This window comes from Oryza glaberrima, chromosome 2 (genome assembly GCF_000147395.1).
Source record: "Oryza glaberrima chromosome 2, OglaRS2, whole genome shotgun sequence".
NCBI lineage: Eukaryota > Viridiplantae > Streptophyta > Magnoliopsida > Poales > Poaceae > Oryza > Oryza glaberrima.
In genome coordinates, this window is record NC_068327.1 from 28,166,972 (window position 1) to 28,189,991 (window position 23,020).

The 23,020-nt window shown below is 42.0% G+C and overlaps 3 protein-coding genes across 4 annotated transcripts; 2 read left to right on the forward strand and 1 right to left on the reverse strand.

Moving 5' to 3' along the window:
* Positions 1–663: 663 nt before the first annotated feature.
* Positions 664–5,923, forward strand: LOC127763459 (protein RADIALIS-like 3). 2 transcript variants are annotated; one of them, XM_052288164.1, is made up of 3 exons: positions 664–872; positions 4,072–4,284; positions 5,628–5,923. In XM_052288164.1, exons 1-3 carry the CDS (start codon positions 793–795, stop codon positions 5,650–5,652), a joined length of 318 nt encoding a protein of 105 aa, XP_052144124.1. In that variant the 5' UTR covers positions 664–792; the 3' UTR covers positions 5,653–5,923. The 2 variants fall into 2 exon arrangements, with proteins under 2 accessions (XP_052144124.1, XP_052144125.1); XM_052288165.1 differs by lacking the exon at positions 664–872 and adding an exon at positions 3,282–3,888 and having other exon boundaries at positions 3,983–4,284.
* A 3,595-nt stretch (positions 5,924–9,518) lies between these two features.
* Positions 9,519–15,460, forward strand: LOC127762293 (uncharacterized). The gene is made up of 8 exons (XM_052286739.1): positions 9,519–9,892; positions 9,981–10,076; positions 11,950–12,060; positions 12,151–12,460; positions 12,912–13,002; positions 13,143–13,452; positions 13,635–13,783; positions 14,080–15,460. The coding sequence occupies exons 1-8, from the start codon at positions 9,614–9,616 to the stop codon at positions 14,582–14,584; spliced, it is 1,851 nt and encodes a 616-aa protein (XP_052142699.1). The 5' UTR covers positions 9,519–9,613; the 3' UTR covers positions 14,585–15,460.
* Positions 15,461–17,269: 1,809 nt separating this feature from the next.
* LOC127762294 (zinc-finger homeodomain protein 7) lies at positions 17,270–19,503 on the reverse strand. The gene has a single exon (XM_052286740.1). It carries the CDS (start codon positions 18,778–18,780, stop codon positions 17,488–17,490), a length of 1,293 nt encoding a protein of 430 aa, XP_052142700.1. The 5' UTR covers positions 18,781–19,503; the 3' UTR covers positions 17,270–17,487.
* Between the last annotated feature and the right edge of the window lie 3,517 nt (positions 19,504–23,020).

A 23,020-nucleotide genomic window follows, 5' to 3' on the forward strand; every position in this document is an offset into this window, starting at 1 on the left:
TCTCCGCTTGTTTTTGTGCAAGTGGACCGGTGGTTCTCTGTATATGGAGTACATGTTGACGATCCGATAGGTTGACCCATCCCCAAGCCTACGACGGCATTGCACACGAATGCCAACCCCCGGGATTGACCCGGACATCCGAACGACCGGACAAACCAACCCGTCCTACGGCTGCGCCCATCGGCGCCGCTCATGTCGTCAAACCACACGTTTCGCCACACAATATGGCAAGCGCAGGATTTTTTTTATTTTCTAATTTTAAAAATATAGCGTGACCAAATAAAGTTACCACGCTAGCCACTGGCGTGACATTGTTTTGCTACGCCAGTCGTTTTACTACGCCAGTCCGATTGGCGTGGCCAAAATGTTTAGATATTGAAAGTAAGTTTTAAAATGGTTTATTTTTAAAATTTAAAAGTTCAAAAAATAAGTAAAATTGCAAGCATAACGTGGCCATGCCGAGATTCTGACCGACGTGATAGCGTAGTTTTGCCACGCCAATCCAGTTGTCATGACCACAATGTTCAAAAAAAGTTCAAAAAAAAAAAACAATCGCAGCGCAGCCACGCCGAGAATAGGCCGTGGCCGCCAGTGTGCGGCTGGGCCAGTTTGCTCGTAAAATGGGCCGCAGCCCATTTTCCAGGCCCTCGCAGCGAACGGCCCAGCGGGAAGCCTGGGGATTCCGGCTCGCGCGTGTCCTCTCCTCCGCCTCGCCTCTCTCTCTCTCTCTCTCCACGGCGGCGGCGGCGGCGGCGGCGGTGGGCAACGGCGTCCTTCCAAACGCGGGAGGCCATGGGCTGGCCACGGGCATGGTTGCTCGCTCGCGGCTTCCGTGGGTTTCGTAGCCGACGGCCATTGGAGGTAACTGTGAGGTGAGGATTTTCCCCCGGCCTCCACTATCATAGCATCGTTCGTTTGCGCGTAATCTAAGTCTGGGGGTAGCGAAGATGCTTTGATTCTGTGGCCGCGAGACGAGACACACGGGGGAATCTAGGATGGGGGAGGGAATGGAAGTCGGCATTTCGTACGATTTGGCCGCTGAAAACGAGATCACCGGGCCAATGATACGACCCTACGTGCCAACCTGCTGTCTACACAAAATTGGACCAATTGTTCCCTGCAAGAAGAAGGAAACATCAGAGCCCCGAGATCAGCTAGATCTTATTCTAGTTAATCTATCTATACTTCGTCGCCTCCTCCTCTCACAGTGGCTTTATCGCATCTTATGATTCTTATCCAGGCAATCAGGCATCATTCTTTAGCTCCTATGCCACAGATTAATTATCAGGTACCTTTTCCAGTTTCCTGCTGGGTTCCCTACTTTTCATCAAGTGCACATCTATGTTGGGAATCCAATCTTTGATGTGCTATATTAGTATATGGTGTGGATCCTGTTCTTATGATGTCACCGTCACATAATTACATGCTTACTTGCAGAGGTAAATACATGATTAATCAGAAAAATATCAGAAGTTTTTCTTTGGGAGTGCTAGGAGTTTGGTTCATTTGATCATAAATTTTCTTAGCTTGTTTCATCTTTCATATTATTTTTCTCAATGCACCACATATCATGACAGGCTGATATTGTTAGTCAACGTGATCAGGAAATCCAATACCCTTGGCTGGTAAGTTTGAGTTATAAATATTCAAATAAATATATGAGTCCTTTTGTTTTCAAGTACCAAATCCGTAGAATAGATTATTGCCAAGAGAGCACCCTGGTACTTGACTGTAGAGATTTGTATCCCATGTAATACAAGAATCTTGGCCACTTGCATGGTGGGGGTTCTTCCCCATCGTCCACACCTTAGGATGTTGACGATTTGAATTATCACGTGGGAGATTCGCATATGTGCAGGTGACTTTTGTTTTTGCTGATGCGACTGATGTAAAGGAGCCAGTAAGTATTTTGTAATCCACACTTTCAGGCATAACCTATTCTAAACTCTCATCATCATAACTGGATGACCTGTTCCTCTCTCTTATTAAAAACTTCCAGTTTGTGGCCTAGTCAACTATTTGATGTTGGCCAAAATGTAGACGTGGCAGGACTTTCATTTTAATTGGAAGTCCTGAGGACTAAGATGAAAGAACAAAAATCTGAAGTAAATGCTAAGAATTTACAATGTTAAAAAAAAACTGAACTACCAAATCGCATTTCGGCAGGAACAAACCATTTAGAAATGTTCAGCGAATTCATTTTGTATAGCTTTTGAAGTTCTCTTGAACAATTAGTCCTTTGAGAAAAGAAAGTTATGGAATGATGCCATTGGAATGTTCACCAAGAAAGAGAAATAAAACATGATTTTCTACATGGAATGGACCATTGTTATAATAAGTGGTAATTTCACCATCCTACAGGGTTACCAGAAAAGAAATTCCTTAGACTGTTTGGATCATGCTTGGATCAGATCTGTCATTTTCTTTTTATAGAAAATCTGGAGGTTCATAGTACCCTGAACTATCTACCAATCACTGTGCTACGGAAATCAAACATGTAAGTATGTATCCTCTCGCATAACATGCAGTTATCCCATGAATCTAGTTATGGCACTTCATTGTACACTAGATCCTATTTACATATTTTTTACTAGAATAAACCTATATTGCTCCCACCAGCAAGGTTAGTGACATTTTGGGATGACTGCAATTACATTGAAAAAAAAGGTTTATGTAAGTTTTTCTTGAAAAATGTGTTCATGATATATTTATATTCCGTAAACATGTTACAGTAGAAATTAATGGCCAAACCCAAACTTACATGTCAATTTCCAAAATGTCAATTATCTGTGACTGGACATCAAAGTGACTTAATGTTTGAATGAAATAGCTATTTTCAATATAGTTTCTGTCTATGAACATTTTGACTGAATATCTCCAGTATGTCGTCATTATGCGCAAAGGGGTTGAATTCTAGGTGTTGATATGGATTGTTTTTATCTGTTTTGTTTGACTACATATCGCAGTTGAATAATATATCTGGTTCGCATGTCATTCTTTTCTAGCACCATGACAGATTAGTTTAGTTGAAATATGAAGGGGTAGATAAGTACTTCTATCCTTTCTGGCGCAATAAAAGCTTATTTTCCTCAATTAGAGGAAGTCCAAATAGGCATATATTTAATGTGTGTCCGTTCCTACTCATTTTATTGGCATTTCCTTTAAATAGGTTCAGTGAAGCTGCAGAGTGAAGGTTATAGTGAAGACTGGCCTGCTATATGTGCATTGCACAAGACAATCTGCAGTCTTTTTGTCCTCTTGATTTGAATATAAAGGTTCTAATTCTACTAAAAATGAATATAATACAAGCATTCAATAAACTGTTTAGGACTTGCACATGTCTCATCATTTAGATTGTGATAAAATAAAAAAAAATATTTGAACATTTCTGTTTGAGAGGGGAGGATGTTAATACAAATTTCTAGTCTTTTGTTTTTACCTGGAAGGCTTCATAGCCACAGCTTCTATTCCAAAAACTATTCGCTTGTCGTAATCACTGAATTGATACACATTTTATGGTTTCTACAGCCATTCAGTTGACTTGAATCAGTACCATAAATCACCTTTACTTGAAACATTCTACAAGTTGTTAGTGCCAATACCTTCACATAGTGATAACATATTACCTAGCATATGTTAACCATCAAATGCACCCTTAACACATTGTCCCAAACAGGGATCAAAGGATAAATGATCTCTCTAAATAGTTCTTTTTTTCTTCATATGTGTGTTAGGGTTGGGGTGTGGCAGAGGGGGTATTAGAAGGCCAAACCTCTGTGGTACACGTCTATAGATTCCAAATAAATGATACAGTACCTCTTTGGTACTCCCATCAACATGGTTCACACCACACCACTACACCAGTGACACCACCACCACCATTACAGGGTATTTTTCTTGGCCCCTCTGTATAAATAGCAGCACCATGTTCACTCTTTGTTCCATTGAAATACAAGCAACCATAAACAGTAGCCATTTCTAGGACCTTGGCCTTTCTTGAAGGAGGATGAGTTCATCCTGGACAACAAAGCAGAATAAGGTGTTTGAGAGGGCGCTGGCAATATATGACAGGGATACGCCAGATCGCTGGCAGAATGTGGCACGGGCAGTTGGTGGTGGAAAGTCAGTTGATGATGTGAAGAGGCACTATGAAAAGCTGATCAAGGACGTGGATCGCATTGACTCTACAGGAGGCCATCAAGGATCCCATTACAACAGCTCCAATGCTAGCAGCAGCAGCAGCAGCAGCAGCAACTCTCGGGGCAGTGCCAATGAGGACCAGAGGTAATTTGGTGGCTCATCACTCTCTTCATGATCGTTCCATATATGCACCATCATTACCCTGTACATCCTCTTCTTATGAAGTTATTTACACAGGCCATGACTCATGAGTATATGTTTACTTGAGCTAGAGGCTTTTGTTCATTTTATTGTTTCTAGCTTACTATATTCTGCTGTCCACCTTGATTATCTTTTCCCTTCTAATCTGCAACATGTTTTTATTGCTTGTTCTGCTTTGTTCCGTTAGCTAGCATTTCTAGTTATTTTGCTTGTGTGTGTGGACACAACCTTTGGTTATCCTTACCATGTGATTTCCACAAAGTAAGGCTAACAATTGTTCTTAGGATTTAGCTGGAGGCGACTTGTTTCTCAAGTCGTGCCATTAGTTTGTTAATTAGACATTCTTATGAAAACTTGAAATTTTACTAGCTCTTCAAAGTGCCTTTTTTTTGGCCTTATCTAAACTACAATTGTCGTATCTCTTTATTACAATTACTGGTAACAAGTTGTGCTATTTTCTTCCTGTTTTTTGCTCTATGTTTGTTGGGACTTTATTTCAATGAGAAAAGACATTATTTCCTTTTGCCATCCCTTGTCTAATTGTCAATTACATGCTTTGTTTGGCAACATGCAAATTTAACTAGATGGAAATATTCTGTACGGGAAACTGCAGGCAATATGCAAATTCAACATCATCTGCCCATCTGATCTAATTTGGTTTCGATTCTAAATTCTTTAATCTGGGGAAAGATATGGAGATAATCTAGTAGTCCTAGCTAGTTCCTAGCTATTAAACATAACTCGGCCATTCAATTATTTGTTGAAGAGATGAGTGTGCACTCTGCTGGAAGGATAAGTAGGCCAGGACTCATAACTACATATTGTAAGGCCCTAGTCTCGTGGCCCAGAAAATCGTTTATGCAAGTGAACAATTGGCATTCTTTCTATCAGTATGTCTGCACTGCTTCACACTTGCTTTTTAATTTGATTACTCTAGTTGTGTGCGTCTGTGAGAAAATAGACAGGCAAAGGCGCCAAGAATTGTATCCATCTTTTTGGAACCTGCCTTTGGATTCCTCTCCAGAAAGAGAAAGGCCCCATGAGAATGGAACCTAGCACAGCATTAAGCAACCATATGCATCTTTTACCGAAGAGTTGCAGGAAAAGCAACATAGAACCCCACCATCTTAAAGTTTTTCGCCTTTATGACGGGTATAAAGCGCTTTCAAATAGTGGGGCTTTTCTTGTCTTGCATGGAAGTGGTAACATTTTATCTTCATCTTTCCGTTGGAGAAGATGAATAAATGGGTTTATTATTGCTGTTTTAATTTCTTTTCTTGTTGCAGGAGGAGGTACCACAACTTTCAGTGAATGTGACATTGACATCTCGAAAGCCGAAAGCAGCCTGAGTTCCAGCAAGACCGACACATATGATCGACTGTCCCTGCAGATGCTACCTTAACTATTTCGTTTATGTTTTCTATTATGCGCGTGTGTGAATCAGAACTGGCCCTAATAGACCAGTAGTTAGTAACTTAGTTTCAATTGAGCTATGACTGGTTTGCTGAATTATACTGTTGTATTCCATCTGACGATGCTGTATATGTAATATCTGATGGAAAGTTTATAATCTTCTCTGCGATCTAAAGTTCACATGTTCTTACTATATATCTATCTTCATGTTGTCTTACTTTGCGAACTCCCATTGTGTCATTGTGATTGTGTACCAACTTGTCAACTATTCCCTCCATTTCAGGTTATAAGACATTTTGACTTTGGTCAAAGTAAAACTATTTCAAGTTTAACTAAGTTTATAGAAAAATATAGTAATATTTATAATACTAAATTAGTTTTATCAAATAAATAATTGAATATATTTTCATAATAAATTTGTCTTGGGTTGAAAATGTTACTACTTGTTTCTACAAACTTAGTTAAACTTAAAGCAGTTTGACTTTGACTAAAGTTAAAAACGTCTTATAACCTGAGACGGAGGTATTATTAATCTATTATGTTGTTGAGTCGTAAAGATGATGCTGCGGGGTTGCACGATACCGCGACAGTGCGACAGGATTTGGACGCTAACGAAAGTTCAGGGCTTTTGGATGCAATGTACCGAATCCATGTCTAAGTACTCATCAATAGTCATAAGATAAGGAAAAAATAGCCATCTTGGATAGGCGAGGGCCATGATCCAGCTCTGTCGGCAGCGTGGTCCCTAAGCAAAGCTAGAGCAGCAGTCTACTTGTGATCGTGGAAGATATGATAAGATCGATCAGTCCTGAGTAATACTAGCATCCATGGACAAAAAAACAACTCGATGATCACAGGCGTCAGATGCACCATGCAAGTGTACGTAGCAACTAGCAAGCAATGAGTTGTATGCTTGTATAACAAGAACACTCTAAGCAAGTATAACAACTGGGTGTAGGGTAAGTTAGTTACACCATGTAACAAGAGGACGCAAGGCAAGCTAAGCTTGTATAATTGCACGACGGTTGCCATGTCATTGTCGATTCAGGTTAAAATGTACAATGGAAATCGACACCAGGTTGGTCGGCTAAGACCCGCTTAAGGAATCTGCATTGTGATTTCGTAGACCATATATCCACATGCACAGTCTTTGGCGGGTATTATTAGGTCTCCGCAACCTAGATGTAGCCTGTAGGCTGTAGTACCGCTATACCTCGTTTTTATTTTTTATTTTTTAAGATAATAATGGAATAGAAATCCATCCTAGCCTTTGCTCAAACGAGTTACAACCAATTATTACACGAAATCACTCAAAACGAGTGCAACTTAAAGAGAACTTAAAAAAACTCTTCCAAACATAAAGCGAACACAAACTCATAAATGCCAACACAAGATAAAGAGCGCATAATTATTAAATTTTATTTGTGAATCTCCATCCGAAGTTGACAAAAGGATGCATAACTGTCGTCTCAAGATTACGACATGCAGACTTCAAAAGCTTATAGTCTTCATCATACTTTTATAGTTGTGCCCAGGACCAAAGCTAATATGTTGCCCTGAAAAGAATCTGCATATAGGACATAGGTGGTGATTTGTCAAAAACAATATCATTCCTACTCAACCCTATAGCTCAACATATAGTAGATGCTCCTATAAAAATAAGTTTACTGGTTTTTTTATCAACCCCCACAAGCCAATTTTTAAATATATGAGATATAAACCAGATGAAACCTGAACAGCTCTCCAAAGAAATTTTGCAAAATGACACTCTATGAAAAGATATTGAATAGTCTCATTTTTCATAAAAAATAATATCTCAAACTACCATTCCAATTTCTCTTGGCTAAGAGCCTGTTCACTTTGATGCTAAAAAAAATCTTACCAAATTTTGGTAAAGTTATCAAAAAAAGTGGCTACATTTAGTTTGCTGCCAAATTTTGGTAACTATATAAGAAATCCTGCCAAAATTTTGGCAACTATACCAAAATTTGGTAAGGTTTTTTTGGCATTAAAGTAAACAGATCCTAAGTTGTTCTTTGTCAACAGTACCCCTAAGCAGGTATCACATAAAAAATGAAAAAACGTTTTTCTTGCATACGTTTTTCTAAGAGTTTTTTTTTTTTTGCATAGTTGATTGTTCAGCATGTACAGTCCTTGAACTCTAGGGGCGGAGGATTTGATCCCATCATTGTGAATAATTGTAGCTTAAGTAAATTTGAGATAAGTTATTTTTAGGGGAAAATTGAGATAAGTTAGCACGGTCACCTATCCACCCCCCTGAATCTCAGTTTTTTTTTTTCAGACTAGTCACATGTCATGTATTGCAAGTTGCAACGGGGATGAGAAACAAGATGGTCCGCACAGAATGTGGTTCAATTTTTTTTCCTCCCGGATAGGGGAAACACGGTTTAATTTTTTCTCTCCCGTCTTTTTCCCTTTTTTTCAAACTATTTGTTTTTCTCCCCAAATATGAGGAACATGATTTAATTTTTTTTATCCGTCTTTTTCTTTTTTCCCAACTCCTCTCATATTTTTCTCTCTCTATATTTTTAGTGATTTTTTATGGGTTGGGAACAGGAGGACGACTAGGAGAGGATGGGTCAACTAGGTCAGTTTTTCTCTCGCGGTTTTCGTATTGGTTAGTGAACCTAATAGTTTTTGCGTGCGCTATTTTCTTTTTGAGGTTAAAAGGAGAGCTTTATTAGTGACTATATAAGAGGTTACATTCCTGGTTTAAGTCTAGATTATTGCGGAAGCACATAGTCTCCACTTCCCACATGACCTATACTCATTGCCAATTGGGCTAACACATGAGCCACTCTATTTGTTTCTCTTTATCTAGGTCGTTGAACTCTCAAAATGTATTTTTGTACTTGAACTTATCTTGGTGTCATACAGGTTATAATCGAAATATCTATGCCCTAAAGTTGCCTTGTAAGGGGAGATTGGAAGATCTATAATCCTAAGTGTGCGATCATTATTTTGGTGATTTTTGGAACATACTATTTTCGTGATAAGTTTGGTGAGATTATGTTGAGTTCCGGTATCAAATTAAAAGATTGAAATTAGAAGATGGACATTATAGTTTGATGAGGAGCAAATGAAGACATTGACAATGCAGGGTATGGGCATGAAGTGACTATCTATGACAAGCACGACTTGGCTAAAATGGACCTCATGGAGGTGAAGAGCAAGCAAAAGTTTTGGTGCCGATGGACTGAATCCGGTGGCGAAGGGCGAGTGAATGCTTTGTCGTGATAGACCATGCGAGGTCATTTGAAATTATGAGTAATCAGCATCTATTATAATAAGAGCGTAATATGGAATGCCGAATATCAATAGGATGTGATTCGTTGATGAACATCAAGCCAAGAGCCAAAGTGGACATTTATCAAGGCAAATGTTAACTTTCCCTTGGGAATGGAAGAATTCATGGGAATTTTGCAAAAGGCGAAATTTACATAAAATTTCCCTGTGGAATGGAGCAATTCCATAGGAATTCCGCGAAGAGATAAGCTAATTCCTATGAAATTTACAAAAAAAATCCCGTGTTATTAACTAATAATAACTGAGGCGCCAAAGTATCTCGTGTTAATTCCCTTTGAAATGGAGGAATTCACGCAGTTTGGGCCTCGTTTTGGGCCGATCCAAGCGAAAAATCTACAGTGGAGGCCCAGCCCGGATTCTATTGCTCTCGTTTGGATTGGAACGCAAGAAAGAAAGAGAGCTTCCCGAAAGAAAAGGCGAAAATCACATCTCCCCTTCTCCAATCTCCTCCTCCTCCTCTCCCTCTCTCTTTTTTAGTTCGCCGCCGAACTCTCCAAAACCCCCACGAAAACCCTCGCTTCCCACCGACTCCATGTGGCGCCTCCGGTCGCGGACGGCGGCGGCGGCGGCCGTCATTGCCGCGTCCGCGGCGTCGCTCGCCGACGTCGCCTACGCGGACAGCGGCTACTCCTTCTTCCGCCGCAGCTCCCCCCCGCCTCCACCTCCCGCCGCCGCCGCCGCCGCCGCTGCTTCGGAGGACTCTGGCACGGAGGTGGCCGTCGAGGTGGATTCCAGCGGGTTCGACCCCGAGAGCCTGGAGCGGGCGGCCAGGTTGCTGCGGAAGCTCAACTCGTCGAAATACGCGAAGCAGGCAAGGTGTTTGTTGTTTTGACCTAATGCGGGGTTTGCCCCCACCTACTGACGCTTTCTGCCTCTCGTGTGGTTGGTTTGGCCTGCAGCTGTTTGAGCTGATGCGCATGCAGGAGAAGACCCGGCTTGCGGAGCTGGAGGCCGAGAAGGTTCAGTACATCATCCAACAACACCTCAGGGACATTGTGAGTGCCTTTTGCCCCTTCCTAGATGCAAGTAATTCAATGTGGTATGCCAAACATGGCCAAAATGTCAGAAGATTGATTTCTCTGCAGTTCCAGTGATTGACTAACAGAAAAGTAGCAGTCAATTTCATCTAACTTGTTCTTGCTTTGAGTGCTGATGAGTCGTCAGCACCACGTTATCACCGTTAGTCTATTTGGTGAATCATACCTTTACTAGTGAGGCCATAAATATCTTGGGGCTTGAAGCTAGGATGAAAGATCAATTGTGGTTGTAGTTTGCTGTGGCATGATATTTGTTGGTTATGTCGCCCTTATTTTTCTCTTTTTTCAATAATCACTAGAAGATGACTCGTGCGTTGCAACGGGAAAAAAGTAAAAAAAATATTAAATATTAGATGATTAGGGTCTAATTTTCCTGATAACATGTTCTTCGCATAAAGTTTGTTGTCCAGCATCTCCATCTTTAAAAATTGGTCTAGTGACAATACAGGGTGAGATAAAACATTACTCCCTCCATCTACTTTTGATAGTCATATTTCCAAATCTGAAAATTTTATTTTTGATAGGCATATTTCAATCCAACAACTTATCATCTTAATGACTTTCTTGGATTTAATGCATGACTCTTCATTCTTCCACACATGATTGGCTACATGGGCATTGAGAAATGTAAATATTAATGAATCGCTTGTTTACGAGGAATGACTAGTAGCATATTTAAATGGATGATAAGTAGAATTACTTATCCTTGGTCTGTGTGCCAAGATGAAATATGACTATCAAAAGTAGATGGAGGGAGTACTAAAGATACATATGAAAGGGGGCTGTGCTAAAGTGTGATTTTTTTATTTAAGAGGGCATGTATAGCGTAATTAAAGATGCAAATGAAGAAAAACAAAGAACCTGACTCCTAGGCATAGAGTTGCTTATATGCATGGTTGCACACCCTGTTATGATCATCTCTGAACGCTGTTAGTCAGTTTTATATGTAGCCATGTCCTCATGTAGTAATGTTCTGCCGCAATAATAGTAATAATAATAATAATCCCCAGATAAGAATTGAGTTTATGACTACTCCCATAGACCCCCAAAAAAAAAGGAAAAGGGAAAAGAAAGTATCGCTATGTCGATGAAATTAGCATTAAATTAAATTATGTTTGTGTGATGTAAAAAGAGAAAAAGAAAAGAAAAGGTCTTTAGATCAATAAGATATTAGTATTGAATGAAAAAAGCATGCTCTTTGACAGAGCTAGAAAAGCCAATTAATTGCCTGTATATGTGGAGTTGCTTCTATTCTGATTGACACTGTATTTTTCCCTTCCATTATACGACGCCGCCAGATCCATGCGGCCGCTGCTCGCCTCCTCGCATCCCTCGCATGACTTCAGGCCTGCACCTTTTTTTTTTCTTTTATATTTTTCATTCACCAAGGCGCTCGAAGGGTCTAGACACCGAATACCCCATATATTGACTATTGCGTTTGTGTCTTTTCCCTCCTTAATCAATGGTCGTTTTTCACCAAACCATGTACCAACACGTTGAGGTTTATTTGCTGACGTGGCACATCCCAATTGCAGATTGGTTTTTATCTTTCACTCAGAGAGATAGGCTATGTGCACCCTAGTTATGCAGAGGCTTGGAGTGATCTTAGAGTGGCTATATCAATATTGATGTAATTATCTAAGATCACTAAAGCTTCCTTTATAAAAAGAAATAGAAACTGAAACAGTAAACATGCAAAACATTCAATTCTGCCTTGGCCCTTTTGAATGGCAAAGACATCCTATGAGATATCATGGCATAAAATGGAAAGCTTTAGATTGTTAGCAATCTACTCATGTTTATCCTCTGATGCTCGATATCTGGTCCACAGGAGAGGCAACAGAAAGAAGGTGAAAAATTCAGAGAGAGTTTGCAGCAGCAAGCTCAAGCAGAGGCACAAAAGTTACGTTATGACGATGAATTAGCTAGGAAAAGAATGCAGGTATTGACTCCCCCCTCTGTTTACCTTCTTTAATGGCAAATGGTGCTTTAACAGCACAGCATCATTTAATCAAGTGTTTTTTTTTTCCAGACGGAGCGTGAAGCACAAAGGCGACAGGATGCAGAACTTGTGAAGATGCAAGAGGCAGCTGCCCTTAGGAAAGAAGAAGTTAGGCGTACCACAGAAAAGAAGATTTTAGAAAAAATGCTAGAGGATGAGAAAGAAAAGGCTCTCTTAAAGAAACAAAATATCCAAGCTAACGCTGAAGCAAAAGGTGAAGCCCTTACTCGTGAAGCAAAGGCTTTAGAAGACTACAACAGAAAGATGCTCCTGGAACGTATAAATGGTGACAAAGAGAAGTGGATTGCTGCAATAAATACTACTTTTTCACACATTGAAGGTATTTATTTTCCTGCTAGTGACAATCCTTACGAATTTAATCTTGAATTCCTTTTGGTTCTGCTACTATTGCTGGTTACTCATAGTAAATGTGTATGCCTTTTTTGATCAGTCATTATTGAAGTTCTTAGGTTTGTAATCTCCTTTTCCCTGTATTCTAGGAATTTTCTCAATTCGACAATATCATTGGCATTCTCACATAGATATTTCTCTCTGTTTTTAGTGGTTATGGTGTCCAGTAATTGTGTGGAAATGTCATCACGTGAAATCGCACCACCACATATTCATTGTTCCTTTTATTATTATTTAAGTGAAACTATGGTCTCATGTCAAAATTAATAATATTTACTGTGTGACACATCTGTTCTTCATTTTCATGTAATTGTCATGGGAATGTTGATAACCGATACTTTATTTTTCATTCAAACTTATTTTCTAATGTGAACTTGTAGGTGGGTTTAGGATGCTGTTGACTGACAGGAGTAAATTATTGATGGGTGTTGGAGGAGTTACTGCGCTCGCTGCTGGAATTTATACTACCAGGTTTATCTGGATTTCATTCTGAATTTACTTTTGAAGTATGCATACACACAAAACCACTTCACAGCTTGACTTCATCTTTCCCTTGTCAGCAAAAATTGTTTGAGACATGTCATGTTCTTATTTACTCTTTTGTACTTTAGGGAAGGAGCAAAAGTTACATGGGGTTACATTAATAGAATCTTGGGTCAACCTTCACTGATCCGTGAATCATCTATGCCAAAGTTTCCACTTTCAAGGTTTAAGGCTCTCAAATCTACTTCAGCATCTCTGTCAGGAGGTGCAGGCTTTGAGAATGTTATTCTTCATCCTTCACTGAAACGGAGGATTGAACATCTTGCACGAGCTACTGCAAATACAAAGTCGCACGATGCACCATTTCGCAACATGCTGTTCTATGGTCCCCCTGGAACTGGGAAAACATTAGTTGCTAGGGAGATGGCACGCAAATCTGTAAGTTTTCAATAGATCTAATCGGCTAATCTATTCTGCTCCATTCTTCGAGAAATATCAGACTTATGGATCTTCTATAAAGAACCTTGTTTTCTGGATTTTTTTAATACAAAAATATGTATCCGTCAACTTCAGTTATACAACAATTGTATAATCTTACCATTGCATCCTTTATGTGACAGGGCTTGGATTATGCCATGATGACGGGAGGAGATGTTGCACCCTTAGGATCAGAAGCTGTTACCAAAATACATCAAATTTTTGACTGGGCTAAGAAGTCAAGGAAGGGCATGCTGCTTTTCATTGATGAGGCTGATGCGTTCTTGTGCGAGTATGTTCACAACTTAATATTTAAGCATTTGTCTGACCACTGATTTTTTTTTTCACAGATAGTGATATGCATGTTAATGAGCTAATCCTGAGGATATTCCCAATTCTTAAGCTTGACTTGAACTAATTTTGAGCCTGACAGTACATCCAATCTCTTTGCAGCCACTGAATTCAAACAAATTAAATCAAACTTCGTTAGAACCCAAAACAACAAATCTTTATCATAAATTTATTTTACCAAATGACCAAATTTCACATCTCTCCTTTAATCTCATGCTTTTCCTTGCACTTTACTAGGCGCAACAGCACCCACATGAGCGAAGCTCAGCGGAGTGCTCTCAATGCACTACTATTTCGAACTGGAGACCAGTCGAGGGATATTGTCCTTGTCCTTGCAACAAACCGACCTAGTGATCTTGATGCTGCTATTACGGACCGCATTGATGAAGTTATTGAGTTCCCTTTACCTGGGGAGGAGGAGAGGTTCCAGCTGCTCAGGTTATACTTAAACCACTATATGCTCAAGGAAGATGGCAAAAACTCGTTTTGGGACTCACTGCTGAAAAAGCAACGGCAGAAGATACAAGTTAAGGACATAAGTGATGATTTGCTCAGGGAGGCTGCCAGGAAGATCAATGGATTCTCTGGCAGAGAGATTGCGAAGCTTATGGCCAGTGTGCAAGCTGCTGTTTATGGCCGCCCTGACTGTGTGTTGGATCCCCAGTTGCTTATGGAGGTAGTTGAATACAAAGTGGCTGAGCATCATCAGCGCATCAAGCTTGCTTCTGAGACTTCAACTTGAGCAATGTTATAGATTTTATCAGAAAGCAGCAGTCCTTTTCAGATCTACTGTCCCCATATATATGTTCTGATATGAGGAATGGAGTGAGATATAGTCAGTTTCCTCCAGCTGACTTCGATAGAAGTTGAAATTTAGAACACACCGGATACTGATGTTCTTCTTTGCGGGGGGGTATGACCTAGGCTTGTCCGGTTCCAATTTTGTTCCATCTCTTTGCCTGTAGCATATTTATGGTGGTTTTTATGGAAAGACAGGCAAATAGGTAAGACTGAGATGCGCATGCTGAAAATCTTATTTGACTGAAGTGGTTCAACCATTCATCTTATTTGTTAGAATTTGATTTTGTCTTCATTATCATAGATGATGAAAAGTTGAACTTACCGATAGACCTGCATGTCGTCTGTGTAGGATTTATCTAATTATTTGCACTTATGTCTTGCCCCTAACACAAGTCTTTTAACCTGGATCGATCTTATTTTTCTGGTTTCTTCGAGCTTTCACGGGGAACTCGGAACGGTGCACACATCAAAGTTTTTTTAAAAAAAACAAACCCGAAGTTTCGTTACTCATTAGCTGAGGTATCCTCAGCAACCAAGTCTGTAATACAAGATGACATAGAAACAGGCGAGTCTATGGGCTACCCTATTTCCTTCTCTTGGCTTAACCTGGAAAGAGACAAAATTTGAAGAAAACAGATGCTTCAGTTCCCATATCACAGTGTTGCAGTCGGAGAGATCATAATCAGCTGTTAAAATAGTTTTCTTGGCTTAAACAAAATTTGAAGAAAACAGATGCTTCAGTTCCCATATCACAGTGTTGCAGTCGAAGAGATCATAATCAGCTGTTAAAATAGCTTGCTTGACCATTGTTGCATCAGACTCCAAAATTAGCTTTCCAATGCCCAAAGATGCAGCTGCTCTGACTCCATGCACACAAGCTAAAAGTTCAGCCTGGAAGGAGCTAAGCAGATGATTAATTCTCCCTCTAGCAGCTTGTACAACATCCCCATCAGAATCCCGAATGACATAACCCCATCCTCATCCTCCAAGTTAAAACAACGGTGTATTTACCCAAGCAAGATTCAACTGGAAATTACAGAAACCTGACCAACATAACGCTCTCACGGCATTATACTCCACTTCATATATCAAGAAAATGTTTGCTTTATTTCACTCGTGACCAGATGTAACTGTAAAGGGAGCCAAAACTGAGAAGAGCAGTAAAGAAAACAACAGTGCCATCACAGTATGGTTCAGTGGTCCCAGTATCAATGATAATTCGTATAAATGATGTAGTTTCCGATCGAATAAATAAGCTTGGTCTCACGTCTTTTAGGAGTATACTATCGTTCTGAGATCTCTCATTTGGAACCATCAAAGCTGAACTATAGCTAAGTACACGCGGTGTCTGCAGGTTTCGAGGGTCATATTTATTAGTTTCATCAGGTTGTTATCTTGGCAATCCTATTGAGTGCTGACATGTTAGTTAAGGTAAAACATTCACAGGCTCCCATACTACATCAAATTTTTAAAGTTTTTACCACCCTTTTCTAGAGTCTAAATTGAATGCATAAAATCCTAGCTTAATATGCCACTATATTATATGCATATTCTATTAAAGATGCGTCTATGATTATGCAAAAAAAATGTAGCTAGTCAAACTTTTATTTTTAGATATTTAATTAAGACACCTGAAACATGACATTTAAGATACTCCCCAGTCAGGAGGGCTATGAAGACAGAAACATCAATATATATCATGTTGGTGACATGAAAACAAACGGTGCGATGAAATGTCATTACCAAGAACACATCTTTCTCCTTACCGCATCAAATGCAAAGTTGAATGGCTCCAATCCAAGCCTTGTATTTGCCGACAAGTACATATCATCATTCACTATGCATAGGCCACATCCAACACACACACACACACTCAAAACACAGGGCTTTCTTCCCCTTTGAGTTTCTGACACAACAGTCCACTCTCACATGCACTTGCCTTCTGGCCAAAGTCCAACACCACCAGAGAAAGAGAGAGAGGAAGGAAGAAAGAGAGAAAGAAAAAAAACACAGCTTTGGCAGAAGGCTAGAAGCAGCTCAAACAAAATTGCCCCCCAAAAAAGGCTGCAAAAGCCCTTAAGAAAGGGGGTTTAGCAGCAAGGGCAGTGGAGGTGTCCCCACCCTGCCAGGACAGAAGAAAAGCCCAGCACAGAAGCTTAGAAGCCATAAACAAACACTCCCTTTAATGACCCCCCCTAATTGTACTTTTGCACACCAAATGACAAACCCCCATGCCTAAGTACCTCCAAAGGGACCCCCTCCACTCTCCCTCTCCCTCTCGCTCACCAAACCAAAGTACCAAACCCCAATGCATGCAGCAACAATGCACAAGCACAATACACACCCTCTGCCAAAAGGAATCCTACAAACCCAAAAGGCAAAGTCAAAAGCATGTGGTGCCCAAGGCCAAGATAGGCAGCAGAGAGCATTGCATTGCAAATGCCACTGCGAATTCTGCTACTACTCCAACACAATACTACATACAAGCACAGCCGCGCATGCACTACTGCTGCACTACCACTAGCACTAGCAAGAGAGAGAAGAAAGAAGCCCTAAAATGCACTTAGCATTTGGCTCTATCATGCTAAACCTAATCATGTTTATCCAAGGGAAGCAAAGCAATGCGTGCATGCATGTCCTAAGATCAGATTTAATTACCTCTCATGGCAACAATGCATCTACTCTCCTAAGTAACTGATGCTGCTGCATGAGTTAAACTTAACAACAGGGAGGGTTACTGCAGTCTTGGAAGAATTACACAGGAGAAGAAAAGCTAAAGGAGAGCTAATTAATAGCTAATGCTAATGCATCATCCTCTCTGCATTGTTCTACTCGCTCACTCTCTCATGCATCATGCTGCTGCTGCTGCTGCTGATGGTGTTGTGGTGGGTGGTGGTGGTGATGGTGGTGGTGGTGGTGGTGAGGAGGGGGAGGAGGAGAAGGATCGTGGTGGAGCGGCGGCGGCGGCGGCTGCGATGTCGGCGACGGGGGCGTCTTGGCGAGGTGTTTGTTGTTGTGCATCCACACCTTGAGGACGCGGCGGGAGACGCCGACCTGGGCGCAGAACGCGTCGACGGCGGCGGCGTCGGGCTTGTGGATGCGCCACCCGACGCGGTGCGCGAATTCACGCATCCGCTCCTTCTGCTCCGCCGTGAACTTGGTCCGGAAGCGCTTCTTGCTCGGCCCCGGCGGCGCGGAGGCCGACGCCGCCACCACGGCGGCCGCGTGCGCGTGGGGGTGGGAAGAGGGGAGCGGCGGCGGGCGCAGCTCCTCGCTTGACGACTCGGCCAGCGCGGCGGGCGCAGACGCCGGGGACACGGGGAGGACGGGCGGGCGCTTCTGCATGTGCGGCGGGGCGAGGAGGAGCGGCATGAGCCGGGAGGAGTTGGCGCCGGTGGGCGTCGCGGAGGGGGATAGGGACACCAGGCCGGCGGCGGCGGAGGCGGAGGCGGAGGCGGGGCAGAGCGAGAGCGAGGCCGGCGCGACGACCGCCGGCTCGCGGCGGTGGAAGCTACGGTGGCAGCCGCACGCGGCGCAGGCCAGCGCCGCGGCGCCGTCGCCAGGGGACGACATGAACTCGCCGCAGCCGTCGAGCACGTGCGCGCCCATCCGCGCCGCGTGGTTCTTGAGGCACTCCCTGTACCTCCACGTCGGCGCCTCGCCCGCCGCCCCCTCGCCGCCTCTCGGACCACCACCACCACCACCCACGAGGGCAAGCGTAGACGCCGCGTGAGCACCGGCGACGCCGCCAAGAACGCCATTTCTCGCCGGCTCATGATGGCGCTGGAGCTGGTGCTGGCTCTCCCCACCAGGCGCCTCCACCCTTCTTCCCTGCCCATGGTGGTGAGCCGCATGCAGGTAGGATCCACCGGGCGCCGCCGCCGCCGCCGCCGACGGCGACACGAGCGACAGGTTGGGAGGCAGGAGGGGCCTCGAGAAAGCGGCGGAGTCCATCAACGACGACGGCGAGGAAGCCGACGAGCCAAGAACCTGCGGGTGCAGCTGCTGCTGCGCCGCCGCCGCCGCCGCCGTCGTGTACTGATGGTGACCTTGCTCCTCCTCGTCTTCCTCCTCGTCGTCCTCCTCTTCTTCCTCCTCTTCCTCCTCCTCCACATGCGATGATCTCTTGTACTCCATGGCGTCTCTAGCTCTCTAGGGTCTAGAGAGCTAGCTTAGCTAGTAGCCTAATATTAGGATGATTCCTCCTTCCTTTGCTAGTTTGGAGGAAGGGTTTGAGTTGGTGATGGTGTTGAGCTCTTATAACTTACAAGTTGTAGGTTTGTGTTGGTAGTGGAATAGAAAGAGGAGTAGGGGGTGAAGGGTTTGGTGTTGGCCTCAAGGAGTCAAGAAGAGGAGGAAGCAAATGAAAAGAGGGGATTATATTGTTTCTTGGTTAGCTAGATAACAAAAGCATGGATTGTGGTGGTGGTGGTAGTAGTATGCATGGCTTGGTTAGTGATACTGCTACTACTAATAACAATATGGCTAACAACAACAATAGTATTAATTATTATGGCATAAAGTGGGGAATGTTTCCTTGAGAGAGAGCTACCTAGCTATCTTATCTATCTATCCATCCATGCATCCTGAGGAAAGAGAGAAGGCCAGGCCAAGCCAAGCAAGAGAAGAACAGAAGAGGAGATGGTGAGAGAGTGAGAGACCAACAGAGGAGAGAGGTGACAGGAGAGAGAAAGCAGCACGGCTAGATTGGCTTTGGCTTGGCTTGGCTTGGTGTGTGTTGAAGCAGTCTAAACTACTCCAGAGAATGGTGAGGATGATTTGGGGTGGGGGAGAGGTGGAAGAAGAAGCCCATGCCCACCGACAGGGCCATGTTTCACCCCCTCACACACCTGCACTATGGCCTACTTGCCACCATCTCCTCCACCACCACCATCTCCTCCTCCTCCTCAACCTCCACCTCCCTCCATTGGCATTCTCACTGTCACTGGCTTGTTGCCGTGGTTTGGTTCCCTTAATTGCACCACGCCAGCGAGTTTACTCTGCAGTGACCTACTCCCACACAGCAATAAGTGCGGCAGTATATGTTACTACTGCCATTGACTCCAAGTACATCAGTGTCTCCTCCCCACTCTCGTACAAGACCTCACATCTCTGCTGCATTTAACCACCCCTCGTGTCATATGAACTGCTAACTCCGAATGTACACCAAAACTGTTATGACTAGGATCGATTGCTCAGGTACACAGTGTGGTGTTGTAAATGGCCACGGTTCTTTTCTTTTTTAGCAACGTAATTTTAATAATTATCCGTTCTACCCGAAAATCAATCAACTTCTAGAGTTTAAACTATGTCCCAAAATAAACCAGCTCATATCTTTTTAGTCACCATCGATTCATGAATCGAGAAATTTTATCCATTCGATACCCCTTATCTACTCATTCACCTATATAACTTTCATGCTAATTAGGGGTATTTTGGTCTATTGCCTTTTTCCTTGACTTCACCTTAGGAAGCTAGGATTTTAAGGGCCCCTTTGAATCGCAGGAATGGAAAAACGGAGGAATAGGAAAAAAACGTAGGATTCTGACAGGAATGCAGGTGTAAAACAGAGGATTGGAAAATACAGGAAAAACACAGGAATGACCGTTTGATTGGACCACAGGAAAAACGCAGGAATCGGATGAGAGAGATAGACTCAAAGGAATCTTTCCAAGAGGTTAGACCTCTTGCTAACTTTCCTCTAAAATCTCTATAGAATTATCCATTCCATAGGAATTTTAAAGGATAGTATAGGATTCAATCCTTTGTTTCAAAGGGTTTCATAGGAAATTTTTCCATATGATTGAAATCCTTCAAATTTCCTACACTTTTCCTACAAATCAAAGGAGCCCTAAGTTTTTTTAGGGTGTGTGGAGTATGTGCTTAATGGTAGAGGACTAGAATCTATAATTTGTTTTCGTTAAAGTAATGAAATGCTTGATTGGTTCTTAAACTTGAACGAGGTGTCATCTAAGTCCTTAAACTTATAGAATGTGCATTTGAATCTCACCAAAGGACTAAAGTACAGACGACGTAGCTCAGGCATTGACATGGCCATTCATGATTTTGAGATTTTTTTTTATTTAGTCCTCTCTATTACAGTGTGCCCTCAAATCGATTCTCACCACTCCTAAATCGACACCTACTAGGCTCGTCGAAGAGGATCCAAAAAGATGGCAATATGAGTGGTTGTGATAGTCGGTTAGTGAAGGTTCTCAAGTAGATACATGGTGCCATAAGGATAGGTGATCACATGACTCCAACGTGACCATATCATCGCCTTGATCCTCCGACAATTTGAGTCCCGCCATCTACCTTTCATAGCAACAACAGTGTTGCACCGGGTTTGAGGGATCACTTTTTTCTTATCCGCCATCTATCATGGCTCTAGGAAAGCTGTTGTTCTAATCACGATCTCTTCTACGGGTGTCATGGGAATTGGTTATCGCATGTTCTCACTGCCAAGATAGATGATATCATAGGAAGAGGGTGATCCCGCAATTCTAGTTTGGTGTTATTACGTGATCCTCCAACAATATAAGATCCATCGTCTGTCTTCATTCCGACAATCATGTTACACCGGGCTCATGGGATCGCCCTCTCTCATCACACCATTTATTTTGACTCTAGGAAAGACTAGAAGCGGAATTTTCTCTTCTTCGTGTTCTATTTGTATGAAAGACGAGGGGTTTTCTAGATAAACCACGACGAGGTGTCAGTCGGTTTGAGGCCGTATGCGTTATTCCGTGCAAACACAAGGAGCTTTTTGCAAAAATAGCCAGCCCCGCTTAACCTCTCTGAGGAGCCAAAAAAATTCAAAAAACAAAGAAAATCACAATGGGTGGGGTGTTAATAGCTAGTGATGTCATCCTAATCAATGTCTCTTTGCCTCCTCTCCCACGGGCGGGGTGGGAGTTGATTTGGGGGGCATACTTTAGCAAAGAACCCTAAATGCAATGTTCAAGCTATATCTTAAAATAAATCAACTTCTACCTTATCTACCCTCGTTTTGCAAATCGAAAAAAATTATTCATTCAATACCTGTTACCTACTTACCTATGAATACTAGTTTATTATTAATGACAGGTATTTTGGTCTGCATTAGGATGTTGGGAGCTGTTTTTTTTTAGACAAAGGGAGTAAGAGATAGTAATAGGTAATACAAGAATATTCACAATGTAGGCAGCATGAAGAGATATAGGATGTAATCCTCGTTTTCAATTCTCTTCGAGCTATACTCCGAAAGGTACCGTACGACACAGTTCGGGAAGTATAGGTATGCCATTTCCTTATCATCTAATAGGGTGAAATAATATGATTTTCCATTAGTATTACTGGAAAACTGTTACATATCATATTATTGAGAAGAACGCATAGATTATTTTTAAAATTTTGTTTTGGGAAGAGAAGTACTCCATATATACTACACCCTCGGTCCCAAAACATAATAACTTAAGACTCGTGGTACTCCTTCTGTCCCTTAATATAAGGAATTTTGACATTTTGCTTTTATTGTTTGACCTCAAAAAATTTATGCAAATATAAAAAATGAAAAGTTGTGATTAAAGTACTTTGAATAATAAAGCAAGTCACAAATAAAATAAATAATAATTCCAACATTTTTTCAATAAGACGAATGATGAAACAGTACAAGCAAAATATTAAAATCTCTTATATTAGGGGATGAAGGGAGTACAATATATTTGAACAGGAAGTATGTCCAGATAATTACATTGTACTAAGAAACATACCATTCGATCCTAAATTTTTATATTTTGGGACGCGTCGGTACTGAAGAAAATAAATAAAGAACTAGTACTACTAATCCATTTTCGTTCGGCATGTAATTTTCGCAATTAAAACAGCTGCATCCGACGTGATGGGCACTACTAGCTCTTCTTCACCTAATAAAAACCCAAAGCCTTGTTTAGTTCTAAACTTTTTCTTCGAACTTCTAACTTTTTCATCACATCAAAACTTTCCTGCACACATAAACTTTCAAATTTTCTATCATATCGTTTCAATTTCAACTAAATTTTCAATTTTAGCGTAAACTAAACACACGTAAACCTCGCTCGCTGAGCCAGTTTTGAGTTTGAACCCCGTCCATTCCATGGCAGGAAGACGTTGGCTAGGTCCAGTCATCTAGTCCTCCATCCAGTCCAGCTAAACGTTGGTCTCACAGTGATCGAGTCTTTGGCATGATGCACCAACACAAAGGGGTAAAACGGTCACCTGACGCTGGACAGCTTTGGGAATTGAGAACGATGGGACCCTTTTCACAAACACCATCGTCAGGCCACTCTAATTGGTGTGCCATGGTCTGCCACTACCATTGATGCCCTCTTCTCTCCCTCTCCCTCTCTCTCTCTCTCAA